Here is an 18090-nt window from a genome sequence, read left to right as displayed (position 1 = left end):
CAAGGTCTCCTACTCGCCTTCTCCTTCTGTTTGAGAGGTTCTATCTCTTTTTGGGAAACTGGGCTTCTCTCAAGGTTCTCATTCCTCTGGTTTGTGCCCCTGTGCATCATTTTCAGTGGGCTTTAATCGACCAATGGAGCCTTGTTTGGGATCTCTTGGAGGCTCCTATTATCCTTCTCTCTTCATTACAAATGGACTTTGCCTGGTGGATAGATCATACCAATACTATCTTGGGGATTCCTATTCCTCCACCTTGTTCGGATTGTTACCTTTTTACTGAGGCTTCACTTTTCAGTTGGGTAACATATCTCGATGGTAGGAAGTTTCAGGATGGTGGACACTTATGGAATCTGCTTTCCATATCAATATCTTGAAGCTTCTTACTGTTCAGTGAGCTCTTCTTCACTTTCTGCTGTCCCTTCAGGCATAGGTGGTGATGGTGCACTCGAACAATTCAATGGTGGTGTCCTCTATGTCCAAGAAAGGGAGCACCTGATTGAGGAACCTTTGTTATTGGACATGGATCTACTTTATTGAGCCCACAGACATCACATTACTTTGCTGGCATGCCATATTCCGCGTACCATGGATCAGTTATCTCAACCTGACAAGATTCTACTGATAGAGTGGTCTTTGGATCCTGTTGTTTTTGGGAGTTGTGTGCTTTCTGGAGTATCCCCAATTTGGATGAATTTGCATCATCTCTCAACACAAAACTTCCCCATTTTGGTCGCCTGTTCCTCATCTTCAGGCAGATGTACTGGATGCTCTCAGCCAAAATTGGACCAATTGTTACCTATATCCTTATTCTCTCGTTTGTCTTCCACCTTATCGGATTTTGGCATATCAGACCACTCCTGTTGGTGGCCCCATATTTGCTGGCTCGGACATGGTTTCCACTTCTGTGATGGCTATTGATGTCACTACCAGTTCCTCTCCATTTGCATACCAATGCTACTTTATCATCCTCACTCCAGCATATGTCATCCTTCCCTACCTGCACTCCATCCTCATGCATGCATGGCTTTTGTCCAGTCCCCCATCAGACAGTCTGGACTTTCCAGTTGTGTTGCCTTCTTTATTTCCCATCCTGTTCGACCACTCTCCTTGGTGGTTTATCAACGTAAGTGAACAACTTACTGCTCTTGGTCTTTATGTCAGGATTACCATCATTCTTGACCTACTGTTACTCATTTGTTGTCTTTTTTCTCTTAGCATTAATGGAGGCCTCTCATTTTCCTCTGTTGCTAGTTGCTGGGTGGCCTTGTCTTCCACTTTTTCACTTACTGAATTGCATCTATGTTTGAATCTCCTGTTCTATCTTTATTATTTCATTCATTCTCCATTACTTGTCCTCCTCGCCCTGCCTGTCTTCCCGATTGGAACCTCAGTGTTGTCCTTCATGCTCCATTTGAACATTTATCTTCTTGCTGGTTATATCACCTTTCATTGAAGTCCTTGTTCCTTTTGTTGTTTGGCTTGTGGTTGACATCATTCTGATGTTTTTGCAATCGGCATTCAATGTATGTTATTCCATCATCCCTATGCTCTCCTTTTTCCTGACCGTTCCTTTCTACCCAAGACTGGCTGCCTGGGAGGGTGATTCCACTTTCATTCCCATCCCCCCCCCCTCTATTCCATCTCCCATCTTTATGACCATTCAGATACTGATTACCTCCTATGCCCAGTCAGGGTCTTCTGATGGTATGTGACATGCACTGCCCCTTCTGTGGTTCTCATGTCCATTTTGTTTCTCCATTGAAATTCTTCCATTTCACGTGATCTTTCTCCTGTTTGGATTCACCAGGTTATTAGCCTAGCACATTTTTCCTTTTCCCCAGATGATTGTTGCCTTTTTCATGTCTTTTCTCATCGGATCTGTCGCTTGACCATTTCCCTGGCTGCCCATTTTCATCTTCCCTTGGAGGGCATCATCAGCATGGGTATGTGGACAACTCCGCATACCTTTACGTCTCACTACCTACATCATGTGGTCATTTCATGATCAGTTGGTTTCCATTTACCTCCGCTCACCATTTTACACACATCTGTTTCTTTGTGACTGGTAAGTACTCAGTTTTTTCCTTTACAGGGCCTCTTGCTCATTCATTATGGATCCTGCTATGTGTTGAGTGGTGCCTAATCAAGTGTACTTATTATCAAATCAACACTATGTCCTGTGACCATGCTAGATGATTATAACATGATTATATTTTGTATTGAATAAATCGGTATGATCTGCTCTTAAAAATATAATTTCATGGTCACCTATTGCACTTTCTCAGGTATTGTCGTTCCTTCTGACTCTCCACTGTGTTTTACCCCCCTTTTCCTTCTAGTGGAATTTGAGAGTCGTTACAATTTTCCAGTTCCAAGCCACTGGGGTAGTGGAGGCATCCTCCTGAATGGGTTAATGACATACAAACAAAGATAGAAATGATTATAAAACCATTTAGTTGAGAATAAGGTGGTGGTGTTCTGCTGGTGTAGATGATGTGATATTTATATCTTCCAATATGAAATATAAAAACAAATGGGAGTGAAATGTGAAAATTATTGTTCACCCCTTCAATTGAGATCCCCCTTCCTACTCCCACATGGATGTCGGTTCCCAGTGCCCAGGTTTTAGATTTAGAGTAGAACCCATCAACGTAAGTCTTCACACATATATTACATATGTATATATTCCTTCCTCATTTATACTCCATCAGTGTTATGGGTCATGGTGAAGGTAATTGCAGATTGTTATGGTTCTTTCCCTTCCACTAACCCTCAATGTTTCTTATTCTGAGGATGTTAATGCACTTGGGGAGGTTCTGGTCAATTTTACTTTTGAGGGAGGTGGTTTACATTATGTACACTTCTTTTAGATACCAGATGTTGTGTTCCCGGATCGATCTATCAAATTATCATATTCACGTGCGTCCCTTTCCTAAGTCGGGGGATACTAAATTCCCTCTGGTCTCATGAACTTAAGGTGAAGGTGGTATGATCCTCTTTTCTACCCCTTCCAGATGGCTGGGTTTTGGATTGTAGTTGACTTGCCACAGGTATGATCCTCTTTCCTACTCCCATATGGATGTCACTACCTGGCAGCCGGGTTTTGGATTGTAGTTGACTTACCAATGGTATGATCCTTATCCTACCTCCACATGGATGTTGGTTTCCTGTGACATGAGTTTGGGATGTAATTTATTTGCCGTGTACGGTCTGTCGAGCCCTAGCCACTCTACACCTAGGAGCTAATTCTTTTCATTTTACCCACTTTTATAATTTCTGTGATTGAGTTTCATAAATATTGCATGGTTCGGATCACTTTCTGGGCATAGTGCTCTCCCAGTTGGATGTGCTTCTCTGATTTCTGCCCATATATGCAACATCTTTCTACGATGGGCGAAGAGTATACCTGGTTCAGAAGTGGTGCAGTTCCCCACATCAGATCTTAGAATCTGACTGTCTCATCTTGGGGAGTGTCCTTCAGATGCTTTCAAAGGATGCTTCCTTCTTTCCCTCGCTCTGGTCCCTCCACCTATTCAATGTGGGATTTTAGCTATTTATGTGAGTAGAATGTACCATAACTGAAGTTATTATTCTTCCCCACTGAAAACTGGTGCTTCCATATTCTACCAAAAATCGAAGTTTTGGAGTTGCATGCATCATGAGAGTGTGTTGCACTTTTATTGGATTAAAGATGGCTGATTTAGAGCAGCAAAAATATAAGGTGAAAGATGTGCAGATACATAAGTATAGTTGGCGGTGGGTGGTGATGAATAGCTGCATTCCCTCTAGTCTTTCACTGCTAAATTAGGGACAGCTAGTGCAGATAGCCCTCGTGTAGCTTTGCATGAAATTCAAAACAAACAAACGATACATAAGTATTGGTTAGACCAAGCAAACTAGATTAACAGTTTTTAGCTCAGGTTTTCAATAGAATCATACAGGTGGACAGTTATCATTGATTATTCATTGCCAACTTTTCAGCACAAATTTACTAAATTTTATGAACTAATTAAAAAGCATTTAGCATCACATGCAATAAGTGTAGGTACCAGCTTGACTGCCAATTTTGATTTAATTCCTTTAAGTCGCATGCTTAATCCTTCTTTGACTGCACCTTTTTTTTCACACTTAAGGTTTTTGATTAGATATGTGTATCTGAAATATATTTTTTAGGTAAGTAAAATATTAACATTGGATAGAATTTCTTGTTCATGTCAAATTAAAAAAGTTTCTCATTATCTCTTGTACAACAGCTATGGTAGAAGCTAAGCAAAATATATTTATTGGAACATATAACTGAACTTAAGGCTATACTGGTTAGTTACTCTTCAATAATATTTAAGCTATCAAAGTCCTTGAGAAACTACAATACATCAAAATTATATTCTGAAATGTAATACCTCATTAATTCTTGTGAACTTTAATGGAATTTCCACTCTGATATCTGTTTTCTTGCAAAACTTTTAGCCAAGTAATATTTGGGAATTGTTTTTATATCATTCACAAAAGAGAAAATTGTATATTAGCTTTATATATTTAGATTAATCAAAATTAGAACAAAAAAAAAGATGCCCATGTTCTAGTCTTTATACATAATTAAGAAACATTCAATATATATTGACACCACATTTTATTTTAAATCACCTTAGAGAATTATATAGTCTTGAAGGATGAAACTTGTTGTAAAAAGTAAAACATACATTAAATAGTTTTTGTGTTTTTAAAACTTAAATGTTCAACTTGGAAGCATTATAACATCTAGAGGAATAGTTCATTAATTCTGTAATCAAATCTCACCTAATTACACTGAAAAATAAATGAGCATTTTGTGGTGGTTTATTTTAGTTCATGATTTCTAGAGATGACTTTTGTTAGCTAGCCAACAGTAACTATCTATCTATGAGAGAACAGAATTTTTTAATTACTATTTGTTTAAGGTGTAAATACACCATTATATGAGGATAATCAACTATTTATAATGAAGTTTTCTTTTCCTTTTTTGTTAAAATCAGAAAGAAAAACTTAGAGATATTATAGGAACAAGGAAAAGATCTTACCAAAATGGTATGGAATTTTCATTAAAAATTGTTTTATGGAATATATACTTTTTCTTTATAGTTTTGTATCATTATTTGTAATGCTATGGATTTTATCTTAAATATTGCTAGATATTTATAAATAGTATTTTAATTATATAATAAATGTATCAATAAATGTTGATTTTTGCTGCATTTCAGAGACTACAAAGTCACTTGGCAATTAGCAGTAACAGTAGAAGTTAAAAGTTTGCTTGATAAAGTATCTAGATTGTGTGTAACAGTTAAGAATGAGATATGAATAGAAAACCAACTTGGTAACTTTGTAGAATAGACAGTTTTGTCATTTTTACCAAAAATCCTCCTTGCAGAATTTTCATTAACAGCTCACGTTTAACCTAATAATTAAATATATTTATGTATTTGAATTATTTCTGTATTTTAAGCATTCGTATTGATGAGTGTGAAAGTTGAACTTTTTAAATTAATGTTTCTTTAATAGAATGTATATTATGATAAGTGTATCCTTTTAGTTTTTTCATTCAGAAAGAAAAATTAAATGAGTTACATAATGAAAATGCCCATTTACCAATTTCACTCTACATCTATTTTTCCACACAAGTGAAGGATTTCTGGAAGGTCTATCTCCTATTCTACAATTTGATCCAGTTTGTGGGATTTCTGTATATATTAATAGTAATGCTCATTCGATATGCTAAAGAAGGACCATGTAAGTAGGCATAAAAGTTTTGTCATACCAGAATTTATTATTTATGAAAAGTTTCACTGTTGTCTGAATTATTTATAAAGTAAAAACAAGACTATTTTTTTTAGTTATAAACTGAATACAAGCTTGTAATACAAGTACAAATTGAAATATTCTTACTTATTATTGTATTAAATTTGCTAGACATAGGATTGTTTTTTTTTAAACTTTTGGATAAATCACATTTGCATAAGCAATTTCATTTCAAATTCTCACAATTAATGTAAACAAAGATAAACATAAAATGAAACGTTTCTTCAGTGCCTAGTCCAAAAATACTACAGAATCTTTCCTTCAGTTGTTTCCTTTAACTCTATTGCTTTTTTTATTAAAAAGTGTTACACAACACACACACACACATGTTTAAAGACAGTTTAATTCTAATGGACATTTTTCCATCATAATATTTTTACATATTAAATTGTATTTCATTTCTTTGCCACTGCTAGTTCTTCAGTATTTAGCTTTTAGCTAGCTTATGTAACATATAAATGTTTTGGTGACTATGCATCTCTACTTTGTACCCTAGTTTCTGTAGATGGAACATATGAAGCAGTTGGAAGAGTGATGAAAATTTGCCAATTGCTGCAAATGCTAGAAATAATTCACTTGCTGATAGGAATGACACGGGGAAATTACTTTATGTGTTTGTTTCAGGTGTGAAAATTTTGAATTTATTTTAAAAACATTTTAGATTTACTTAAGTATAAGATTAAAGCAAAAAGTGTTTTTACCTAATACTTAACTTACAACTTTGTATTCTGAAAAACTAATTTAAGTTGAAAATTCTTTCAATGCTTAAAAAAAATATTTGTGTAAGTTGCATTATAAAGGTATATCTGTTCAGTTTAATTTTGCAGCTATACTGTTATTCCCTTGTGGTAAACTTTATGTATTTACTAGGGCTCATGGGTACCCGGCCAGATATTCAGTTCTGGCTGGGTATTGGGCTACCTGGTAATACTCTGCTCCAGTCGAGTGTCGAAGTTAGGCATCTAAGCCCTAATCTTTGTGGCAACAAACGCAGTACTGAAAGTTACAGTCAATAATTGGTTTAGTTATAAAAAAACGTGTTCCGAGCAACAAAAACTGACTGCCTGCTGAAAGTCGGAAATTCAGAGAACAATAGGGGTTAATAACAGACATGGATTGAGAAGTGGATTTCAGGGGAAGGTGGGGGTATTGAGAACAATAGGCAATAGAGTTTGAGAAGTTGGGGCTAGGCATTAAAAGTTAAAAGTAAAATTTGAATGTTCTGTTGGTGATTATTTGGTTAAATGTAATAAATGTCAATTTTGTTTTTGTTTCTATTTTTTTTTGGGGGGGGATCAAAGGGAGAACCCGGTCCCAGTTGACACCTGGCTCTGGCCAAAGCTTAGTGACTGGGTACCTGACCCGGTATTTGGCCAAATTTTACTACCCGTGCATCCTAGTATTTACATTTTTCATTGATTATGTATATTGAAATCTTATTTTTAAATACACGGTTTTACCTCCTCTAACAAATAGCTTTTCTCAACTTACACTGCCCTTTCTATATGCAAATTTTTGTTTACCACTTACTTTGATACTCCCACCTATTCTCACATGTAACATCAGTTGAGACATCTGCATGCTGTCCTTCAAAGGTCATGCAGCAACTTTCCACTGATAGGAGTGCAATACAACTCCTATCATCACTAGCGCCCTCTCTTCCATGCAGCCTGTAATCATTGCTTGATTGGAAGTCCTATTTTAGGACATGTTTTCACTTATACTTTCCTACCAATAGTTTCTTATTTTTTGGCTTTGTGTCGATTATTTGTGTATCTTAATTTTTTCATTTACTAATTCATTAGTATGCTGTATGATCATTTGCATGATAGCATGCAGATGTCTCAGGTGAATACACATGAGGGTAGATGGGAGTATTAAGGCAAATGGTAAGCAACAATTTGTGCATATAGAGGGAAGTATAAGTCAAGAAAAGCTTTTTGTTATTGGAGGTAAGAACCTATCAAAAATACATTTTCAGTTGAAGAAAATGTTAACTTTTAGTATTTCTTTTACATAGAGCTTTTATTTTTTGAAATCCTTTATACAGTTAAGCTGATGTAACTAGTTAGACAAATTACAATTGTTTTAAATATGAATTTTTATTTTCATTCACATCAAATGATATTAAAAGATGAACTTGATCTATACAGAAAGTCATTTATATCTTGTACTTCTACCTTATAAGGTTGATGTTTCAGGTTATTGAGGTGAACTGTGGCTTGATGATTAGTACTTCGAGCTGTGAATCAGGGGGCTGAGGGTTCGATACATTATACCAAGTACATATTCCACACTTTCAACCATATGTTTATTATTAAAGTCACTATCAATTTCATTATTCAGTTCAAAGAGCTGGTTAAAGCTCATATGGTTGCAGATACTAAATGCTAGCTGGTAGTCTTTCTTCTTCTCTGTAATTTGATCAAAACAAGCGATAGCTATATCTGAAACCTAGAGGTCTCTGATATGGCCATTTAGTCCAAGTGTGCATTATGTAAGATTGAAATTAAAAATTCCAGTTCCTTATTATAATTATTAGATGTGCTCATTAATAAACTTTTTACTATTATTGTATTTGGGTTTCAGTCATGGTAATGTTGCTTTTACTTTTACTATACCAATAATGAAACTTATAATTTAGAATTTTCACAAGTTATACATTGCCAGGTGAAATCTATGCATTTTCATACATAGTTAAAAAACAAAAAAGTAGAAAAACAAAAAATGGTTGATCTTAAATAAATGCTTTAATGATCACAATGTTTGATATCATAAGGATTATCATGAAAAAAAAATAGACCTAAAGTAGAATACATATGAATCACAGGCAAATCAATGTTTTTTACAATAGGATAATATTAGCATATATATATATATATATCATTATAAATAAAAAATATAATCCAACTAAGAATCCAAAGTAAGTTTGAATTATATTTTAATGCAGTTTAAAGGAGTATCAATAATATTATTTGGTAATTTGGTGTTTTGCATCGTTTGAAAAACTCTGGAGCCTTTCATTTATTTCCTTACGGTGAATGGTTCCAAACTGATAGATTAGTTCATTTTCATTTTTTTGTCTCTTCTTCTTGACTGTTGATGAATGATGGAAGGCCAGTATTCTGAAGTGGCTAATATTATGGTCATTATCATTGAAATATTTAGCCACATGTTTGTCTGGATGTTACAGATGTGTTGGCATGCTTGTTAAGACAATATTCAACCTGTTTCTTCTACATACAGTTGTCCACAATATAAAAAAGTATTGCAATAAATTAAGCACATTTTCATTTTTTTGTCTCTTCTTCTTGACTGTTGATGAATGATGGAAGGCCAGTATTCTGAAGTGGCTAATATTATGGTCATTATCATTGAAATATTTAGCCACATGTTTGTCTGGATGTTACAGATGTGTTGGCATGCTTGTTAAGACAATATTCAACCTGTTTCTTCTACATACAGTTGTCCACAATATAAAAAAGTATTGCAATAAATTAAGCACTTGTATGTACAGGTGAACAACTGTTTGATTGTGTACATGAAATTGGATCCAAATACAGAAGTACCGGTGTTGATGTAATTGATTATGTTTCATCTTGAACTTGCACAGTAACATGTACCACATTGAAGATGAGTGATTGCTTCTGGTGTCTTCAACCACGTACAAACTAATATATCTTTTAGGTTTTTCTGTGTCGATAAGAAATGATAGTTTTATTTTTAAATGTTTCTCTTAATGTTTTGTTGTTTTTAACTATCTCAAACTGTTCATAATTATTTTAGAAACCTGTATTTTTGTGGATGATATGTCCATATCAAAAGGACTTGATTTTTATGGTCGTTGTTTTTCATATTCAGTTTTAGTGCATTATTATTATTATAATTGACCTTTACAAGCTGAGTTGATTATGTTTATAGGACATAGGATAACTATAATCTTAAAAACAACTTGACATATCATCAGCTTTCTGGTTGAAATTAGGTTTGAAATTGCATAGACGACATATGTGGTGATACTGGAATGGCATTTTTAGTGGACATGGGATGGTTTGAGGTTTAATCCAGGAAAGAATGGGAGTCTGTAGGTTTCTAATAGATGGATGTTGAAATAGTATTCCCTGTAATTAAGGTTAGAGTGATGTCAAGGAAGTTTATGGAGTGGTTTGAAACATTGTTTGTGTGCTGAAGATCTGTTTGACAGTTCTTAGTAATATTGATAAAACTATAGTGTTTGTCTGTGCTGGAAGTTGAGATTTTAATTATGTCATCAATGTATTGTCAATATAAAACTTACATGGGTCCATCATAAGTTAAAAACGTGTTATGTTCTATGTAGCCTACTAACAGTTGGAGAATAACAGTCCATTTTGGTACCCATGGATATACCCTTTATTTGTTTGTAATGTGAGTCATTGAATGAAAGCTGATTTTCTAACTAGTTTTGTTAATTGCTTGAAAGTCTTGAGAGTGAGGCTCATATTGCAAATAATATTTTTCAATAGAGTTCATTGTATCCTGACAATTATTTTAAAAGACTTAGTTATATTTTAATATGAATGTAACTCAAAAATATTCCTACTTAAGATTTAAAGTTTAGAAAAGTTGGAAGTATTAACATAAGCTGATTTGTATTGTATGAATAGCATAAACTGCAACATAATTTGGTTTAATTGGAAGATCACTAGATTTGTTTATCAGAATTGTGAATTTTCATTTTGGTTTTTAAAGTATTTTGAAATTATAAAACATTATAGCAAGGTTGAAAAGGTTTACTCATGGTGTATAAGATTTATGCCACACAAAGAAGCTTACTTTCCGATACAGTACCTTGCCTTCACTCACATGGTAGATTTCCTTGATTTTCCTGTCCTCTATATTCACATTTTTCACTCACCACTAAACTTAATACTCCCATCTACCCTCACATGGTCTAGTTGCACCATAGAATGCAAGTGAGCATGCAACAACTTTCCACCTATAGGAGCATGACACACCTTCCTAGTGCAGCTGACTCCTCCATACTGTAGAGCACTCTCATCACTTCTCAATTTGGCATTCACAAGATCAGTTGTGCTAAATTTTTGCCCAGTACTTTGCGTTTTCATGTTCACTTCAACTTTTTACTACCTTTTGACAACTTTACATTTGTTGTCATTTATATTTTAAATTTTCTTGTGGAAAGTTTTGCTTTGCTTTTCCATATAGTGATCCCTCAGTTTCATGTAGCAACTACAACTTCTGGTATGGATCCTGCCACACTTAACACTACTGTGGCTTCAGGCTCCACACTTTTGGCAGAGGAAGATCTCAGTGTTGGTGCATCAATAATTAGAATCTTACATGCAGCCTGCAATGTCTTTTGAGCCACAGTTGGATCTCTCATCTCCTTGAGAATCTGATCTTTACGATGAAGACTTAGACAGCCTATTTCCACCTCCAGCTTTTGTGGCTCATTCCCAGTCTTCCTTTATAGACCTCCTTTGTCCTTCCTCAGCATTTCTGGACATGATCTGTAAGGTTTGTTACCTTTTGTCTCTTTCTCTTTTTTCGTATGATTTCTCCTCCTCCCTTCTTCATTTTGGCCCAAAGTCTAATTATTTAGTTTTCCCTCATCATCAGATATTTATGTTCATGCTTAACAGTTCTTTACTCAGCTGCATTCTCTTGTATTTGTCTTACCCACATGACTATCCTCCTTATCTGTCATGTATTCAACTCCTTTCTGATTGGTTTTCAGTGGATATGTTTGCCCCTCTTTTCTCTACATTGGCATGTTTATCTTCTGCTTGGTCCCTATATATGTTATATGTGGTTACTTTGTTGTTGGCATCTCCTTGGCTAGGACACACTTTTGTCACATATGCATCTGCCAGTTTCTTATCTGTGTGACTTTCACTTGGATCCTTTCTTGCACCAGTCTGTTTTGGGTGATATCCCTGATACTTTAGTCTTGGATGGAGGCTGCACTGCAATATTCCTCTTATCTCCCTTGTTTTTGTCTTTACCTTGCCTCTCTACTATTCATGTGTCTCGTCCTCCAGTGTACTCGCATGTACCAGTTCCACCTACCTGTGTTTCAGCTATGAGTCATCAGATCACCCATCATTGACTTTTCAGACACCATTGTCATCAGTGACTACCCTTTGGATTACAGCACAGTTAGCCAGGTTTGCTCATCTGTGGCATCCTTTCATTGCAGATTCTTGGTTTCTTCAGATGATAGCAGAAGGACTGTTTCTTCTTTTCTCCACTCCTCCTCCATTATTTCCAGTTCCCATTTTTTGACCCCTTCCTTTGGATCCACTTTCTTGCTAGCATCTCACCAAGCATTTCTCATTCTGGCAAGATTCTACCGGCATAGTGTTCTGGTGGCTATACTCCTAGCTGGGCACCCTTTTTTGGATGCCTTTGCAACCCAGCTAATTACCAAACTTCCCCTTTTCTGGTCTCTGGTTTTGTATTCTTCAGCTTTGACCATGGATGTGTTCAGTCAAGTTTGGTCCAATCTCTTCCTGTATTCTTATCCTCCTATCTATCTTCTTCCTGCATTCTTTCTATTATTCAAAGCACTCAGCGTTGAGTCCTTCTCATCACTCCATTCTGGTCAGCACAACCATATTTTCCACTCTTGAATCTCCTTCAATCATATCCTCCTTGTGCCTCTTCCTCTTTCCGAACCCTTCTTTGACAACCTCATTTTTCCATCTTTTATCTTTATTGTAGCTTCATGCTGTCTTGATGTGTGAGTTTTGTCTGGTCCCATGCGAGACATTCCAGACTTTCTACTTGAGTAGCCTTCCTTTTTTCTCATTTTGTCTGCTCTTCTCCCTCGCTGGTTTACCAACATAAATATCACATTTTCTGTTACTGGTCTTTGCATCACAGCTTATCACCTTCCCAACCAACTGTTCCCCCGCTTTCCAATTTTTTTACTTGGTTCTTCAGCAATGGTTTATCTGTTTCTACTGTTGTTGGACATAGGGAGATGTTATTCAATACTTTTCATTTTTCCCATTTCAGCCTTATATTTTCCTCTCCCATTAGTTTCCTATCCAATACCCTACCAAATTGGAACATCGATGTTTTCGTTCATGCCTTTACCCTTTCCCATTTGAGCCTTTGGCCTCTTGTTCTTTATGCCATCTCTTCCTCAAGACTTATTTTTTACTCCTCATTGCTTGTGGATGCAGTAGGTCAGATGTCTTTGCTATTGATATTTCTCACATTCTCAATCATTGTTCATATTTTTTTCTTTATCATGATAGTAGATTTTTCCCAAAAATATCAGCAACACTTAAAGGGGACAGTACATTCACATCTATTTTCCTTCCTTCTATTTCTCACCTATATTTCCGTTCTGATCCCAGTCGTCTTCTTTGTCCTGTACAGGCTTCTCATTCTTGTGTTGCCCACACGGCTTCTCTTTGCACTCTACCCAGGAACTTTCTACTGTAACCTTTACCAGATGGCTGTGTCAACTTATTTGTCTGGCTTATGCTTCATTGTCTGAGGATTCTCATCGCATCTTCCAAGTTTCCTCTCACCAAATCTGTCCTCTCACCTTTTCCCTGGCTGCTCACTTCTGTCATCCTTTAGAGGAGATAGTGTAGGGTGGCATGTGGACTACACCTCACAGTTTTGTCATACACTACCTACATGCCAGCTCTTCCTCCTCCGGCTTGTTTCCTGATGCCATTCTCTATACCACATATATGCTCTGACAGGGTAAGTTGTCACTTTTTTATCTCTTACCTTTACAGTGGTACCTTTATACATCCTTGGATCCTGCTCTGTGTTGAGTGGTGCCTGTCCATGTACACTTAACTTTAAATCTGCACCATATGGCCGTACAGATACATAACACTCATTGATGAGATGGGATGTTCCACACAAAACTGCTAGAGGTTGCCTTACGGTACCTTGCCTCATAAATAAGGCCCACATGAGCCCATACCAACTCCTGGACTGTCATGAGTAAAGCAGTTTTGGGATTGCTGCCCACCCCTCCAGTCCTAGTTGAATAAATCAGGACCAGCCTGCTTTTTGAAATAAGGTTTTTGTGGTCACCCATTGTTACCCCATCCTCTCTTAGTGGAGTATGGGAGTCCTTGCCACTTACCAGTTCCCAGCCACTGAGGTGATAGACCATGGAGGCTCTCTCCTGAGTGTGACCAATTCCACTTAGTCGAGAGTAGAGTAGTAGTGTTCTGTTGGTGTAGATGGTGAGTACTTTCCAACTGTGGACCAGAAGACAAATACCCTATGCTAGACTGGATGAATCCACCACATGCAGTTCATCTCTCTGGCTGTCTTTCCCCATCCTACCACTGCCTGGATGTCAGTTCCTGGGTGGTCTGGTGTTGGATCAATGTAGGACCAGCCAACATAAGAAGTCCTTACACACGTGGTTTGTTGGGGCCCTCCTCCTATCATGGGACAGAAACAAATTCCCAATGCTGCCTACTTTTTGACTGGAGTTGACCCACCATGTTTATATTCCCTCTTCCTACTGTTACCCAGATGTCAGGTTCCTGGGTGTCCTGGTGTTGGTTGTATACTGGGTCTGCGCACATGTATCTTGGCTGGGTTCTCAGATTGGAAGTTGTTTTTCCCATCTGCTTCATAGTCTTGAGGTGAAGACAGTTATGACCCTCCTACTACTGGAAGACAAATACCCAATGGAGTTGACCCACCAAATACGGCCTGACGTGCCATAGCCACTCTACACCAAAATTGTATTTCCAATAGATAACTCAAATCACACTTCCCACCTAATATGGAAGTGATTCTCTCTGTGCTCTACAGTATAGATGGAGTCAGCTGCTGTTGGAGGGTGTGTTGCACTGCTATTGGTGGAGGGTTGTCATATGCTTATTTGCATGCTACAGTGCAACTATACCACATGTAAACACATGAGAGTAGGTGGGATCATCATGGATAGTGGCAAGTGAAAATTGCACATATGGAAGGCAACAAAAATTGAAGAAAGCTGTTTTGTGAGAGAGGTAGGTATCTATCAAAAATACATTTTCAATGAGGAAAATATTAACTTTCTAAAATAGTAATGTATGTTTTATGACTTACTTAGATGATATAATTGCTTCTTTATCAGCTCTGTGGAAGATTTCTTATCATTTTTGCATTGCTTGATGCTCACCCAAGAAGCCAAACAAAATCAGCCATCTTTTATCTTTTCATAGGATTCACAATAATGGAAGTTATCAGGTATGACAGTGTTTACATTAAATTTTTGATTTTTCTCAGCAAGCGCATTAGGTACAATGCATTTGGCACAGATATTTTTTATTATTCTTTAATTCTCTAATTACATTTTTAAAAAAATTCTCTTTCAAAAAAAATCATTACAACTCCAGCAAACATACATAAACAAAATTAGTCAGATATGTAGCCATTGTTTTTTGTTGTTGTGCTTTCACTGTTTATAGCCTACTTTATTGCTTTAACTATACTTCAGCAGTTCCACAACTTTTGTAATAATTCTGTGCAAGTTCGAAATATTAATGCCATAGAATTTAAAGGAATAGTATTAAAAATTGTGTGTGAAAATAGAAAATAACAGAAGAGCAGCCTGGAAACCGTGAATGTGCTACAGAAATAAAAAACTTAAAACACTAGCAGCTTATCTTTATAATTTTTCTTTGTGTGTGTCTGTGTATGCATTATTTCTTTTGTATGAGGTAATGCTGAAAAACTAATCTGTAGCCAAAAAAAACTTTTAATAATTGTAAGAATAAATTAGTTTATTTAATCAGTGTGTGAAAAGTAATAGGTTGTTAACATGATAATATTGTAAGTAAGTTTACCTAAGTTCTTCTTCTCCAACATAAATATTAGACTCTGCTAGCAGTGGAGCTCTCATGAAATAATTTATTTTTTGGCAAGTTTTTTAGTTCAAATATTCTTAAAAAGCCTATCCACTTAATATGCTATCTTCAAATTACAATTAGAGGCATTTCTAAAAGATAAAGTAATTTTTGAAAGCATAGTAAAAAGATAAACTACTGACTCTCCTGTAATTGAGAGTTGGAAGACTGTGATCAGCCAAGTGAGTAATTTTCTTCTCTTTCTGCTTTGGGTTATGTTACATGGCTTATTTCAATTGGATGTAATTTAAAATGAAAAATATAGCATACAGTTTCATGTAATTTTATAATTATAGGGCTGTGTTAGAAAATTGTGTGAGCTGAAGTAATTGTATCATCGGTTCAAACAGTGTAGTATATTTATATAAGCTTTATGGGAAACAAAATTCAGCTGATTTTTTTTAGTAGCATTTATGTGTGCATTAGAAACAATACATTCTGTCATTAGAAGTGACATAGAAAATACAACAAGTGTTGTATTATTTTATTTCTGGTGTTTAAAAAACCTTTACAGATTTCACAATTATTGAAATTAGTATCAACTTTTATCATTGAACTTTGTTTTTGAGTATTTTCAATGTTGATTGTGACTTCTTATTGGCACACACCCGTAACTCTGCATTAAAAATCTACCATCCTCCTCAAATGGAACAGGATAATCTTTTTATATCATTTGCAAAAAAAGAAATGTTCTATTTCTAATAGTAATTAAATAGGCTGTTGTCATATTGGGAAATCAGGCATTACTCTGTAATTGTTACTTATTTCTTTAGTACACTGTAAAAAAACAGATTGAAATATCAGCACCAAGCAAAAGCTTTCAAGCCTTCCAGATCCTTGCACATAAGAGGGACCAAACATCTGTGAGAAAGCGAGTATAGTGGAAGCAAGAAGAGTATTTAATAATGAAAGCTTATACAATGCACATCCTTACAGACTTGATCAACTTGACTAACCTTGCAACTACCATGTAACCATGAAACTATAAATGCTATAAAGAAAGTTGGCAAGTTTTTAGTAAACCTTACAAGTCTTTTAATTATGTATTTTAACTAAAGATTTGTCTGTGAACTTATGAAGTCAGAGTCTGATTCACACACTGACTAGTCTGAGTGCAAGGTAATTTTTACATTTCATTTGCATAACATCTAGGACCTTCTAAATGAACATCAAAAGTGTTTTTTTTTGTTAAAATGTTAAATCACCAAACCTCATCCAGTTGCGGCTCACAAATTTAAAAACCTAGCAATATAATATTCATTGAAAAGAACAAAAATAAGTTAAAATTGCCATCTTTGTTTTGAACATGTAGTGCATTGTATATTTGTTCCAGATATCCATATTACATGTTAAAAATGTATGGTGTCAACATCCACTTTCTAACATGGCTCCGGTACACTCTGTGGATACCTCTCTACCCTTTGGTTTTTATCTGTGAAGGTATGTACAGTGACTTTATGTTATAGCGTGTAGGCTTAAAGACTAGGAGAGGCTTCTTAATGGATAAACCACAGAAAAACAACAATACATTAGGAAAAGCAGTAACTGACACAGGCATATTTTATGCTCACAAGTGTATTTATGCAGTGTTACATTTGCTGGTTTATTCCTTTGAAATTATTTCTGGTACAAAAATAATTTTTTTAACAGAATAGAATAAAAAATATCATAACAACAATTAGCATTTTGGTTAATCTTTTGTAATTGTTAAATGACAGTCATTAATGATTATTTCTGTGCGTATGTTATGCTCATTTTGAGAATATAGGTGTAGTGAAAATTCAGTATGTAATGTGTGAGGCTTCAGATGCAAGAGAACTTCAGCTTATTAAATCAAGTTAACTGATGCTTACAAAGTTGTCCTTTTCCCTCTTCTTTTTATTCTTTTCAGATAGACACTAAGTAATCTTAATTTAACCCTAAAGTAGGTACAATATTTTCGTTTACAGTCTATTTAGCATTATGCTTGCCATCTACTATATAAAGCAAAGTGTGTGTCTGGGAAAAAAAACACGTGATTATGTATCTATCATTTCATATCTGTTCCTTATACATTTCCACATTTCTTGGTCAGTCAGCACCAAACTTGACACAATGATACAGGATGATATGAGGAAGGTCATGAGGAATGGGGAATTTGACCCCCATCTAATTTCATATGTAATTTTGGAAAAAAACTACCAAATTAGCACAATTTGACACAGCGATACAGGATGACATAAGGAAGGTCATGAGGAATGGGGAATTTGACCCCCATCTAATTTCATATGTAATTTTGGAAAAAAACTACCAAATTAGCACAATTTGACACAGCGATACAGGATGACATAAGGAAGGTCATGAGAGAGGTTGGACCCTCCATCTAATT

At 35.6% G+C, this 18090-nt stretch overlaps 1 protein-coding gene across 1 annotated transcript in view; it reads left to right on the top strand.

The window, feature by feature from the left end:
* Positions 1 to 18090, top strand: part of LOC106458333 (very-long-chain (3R)-3-hydroxyacyl-CoA dehydratase-like) — a 45312-nt gene that overhangs the window by 14479 nt on the left and 12743 nt on the right. The window contains exons 4-8 of the mRNA XM_022384525.1: positions 5013 to 5064; positions 5659 to 5766; positions 6332 to 6459; positions 14951 to 15063; positions 17056 to 17162. Coding sequence (XP_022240233.1) covers positions 5013 to 5064; positions 5659 to 5766; positions 6332 to 6459; positions 14951 to 15063; positions 17056 to 17162 — 508 coding nt within the window. The remainder of the gene's footprint in view (positions 1 to 5012; positions 5065 to 5658; positions 5767 to 6331; positions 6460 to 14950; positions 15064 to 17055; positions 17163 to 18090) is intronic.

Source organism: Limulus polyphemus, unplaced genomic scaffold (assembly GCF_000517525.1).
Source record: "Limulus polyphemus unplaced genomic scaffold, Limulus_polyphemus-2.1.2 Scaffold447, whole genome shotgun sequence".
NCBI classification, from domain to species: Eukaryota; Metazoa; Arthropoda; class Merostomata; order Xiphosura; family Limulidae; genus Limulus; species Limulus polyphemus.
Note: the sequence above shows the minus strand (reverse complement) of the source record. Positions and strands in the feature narration are given on the sequence as shown.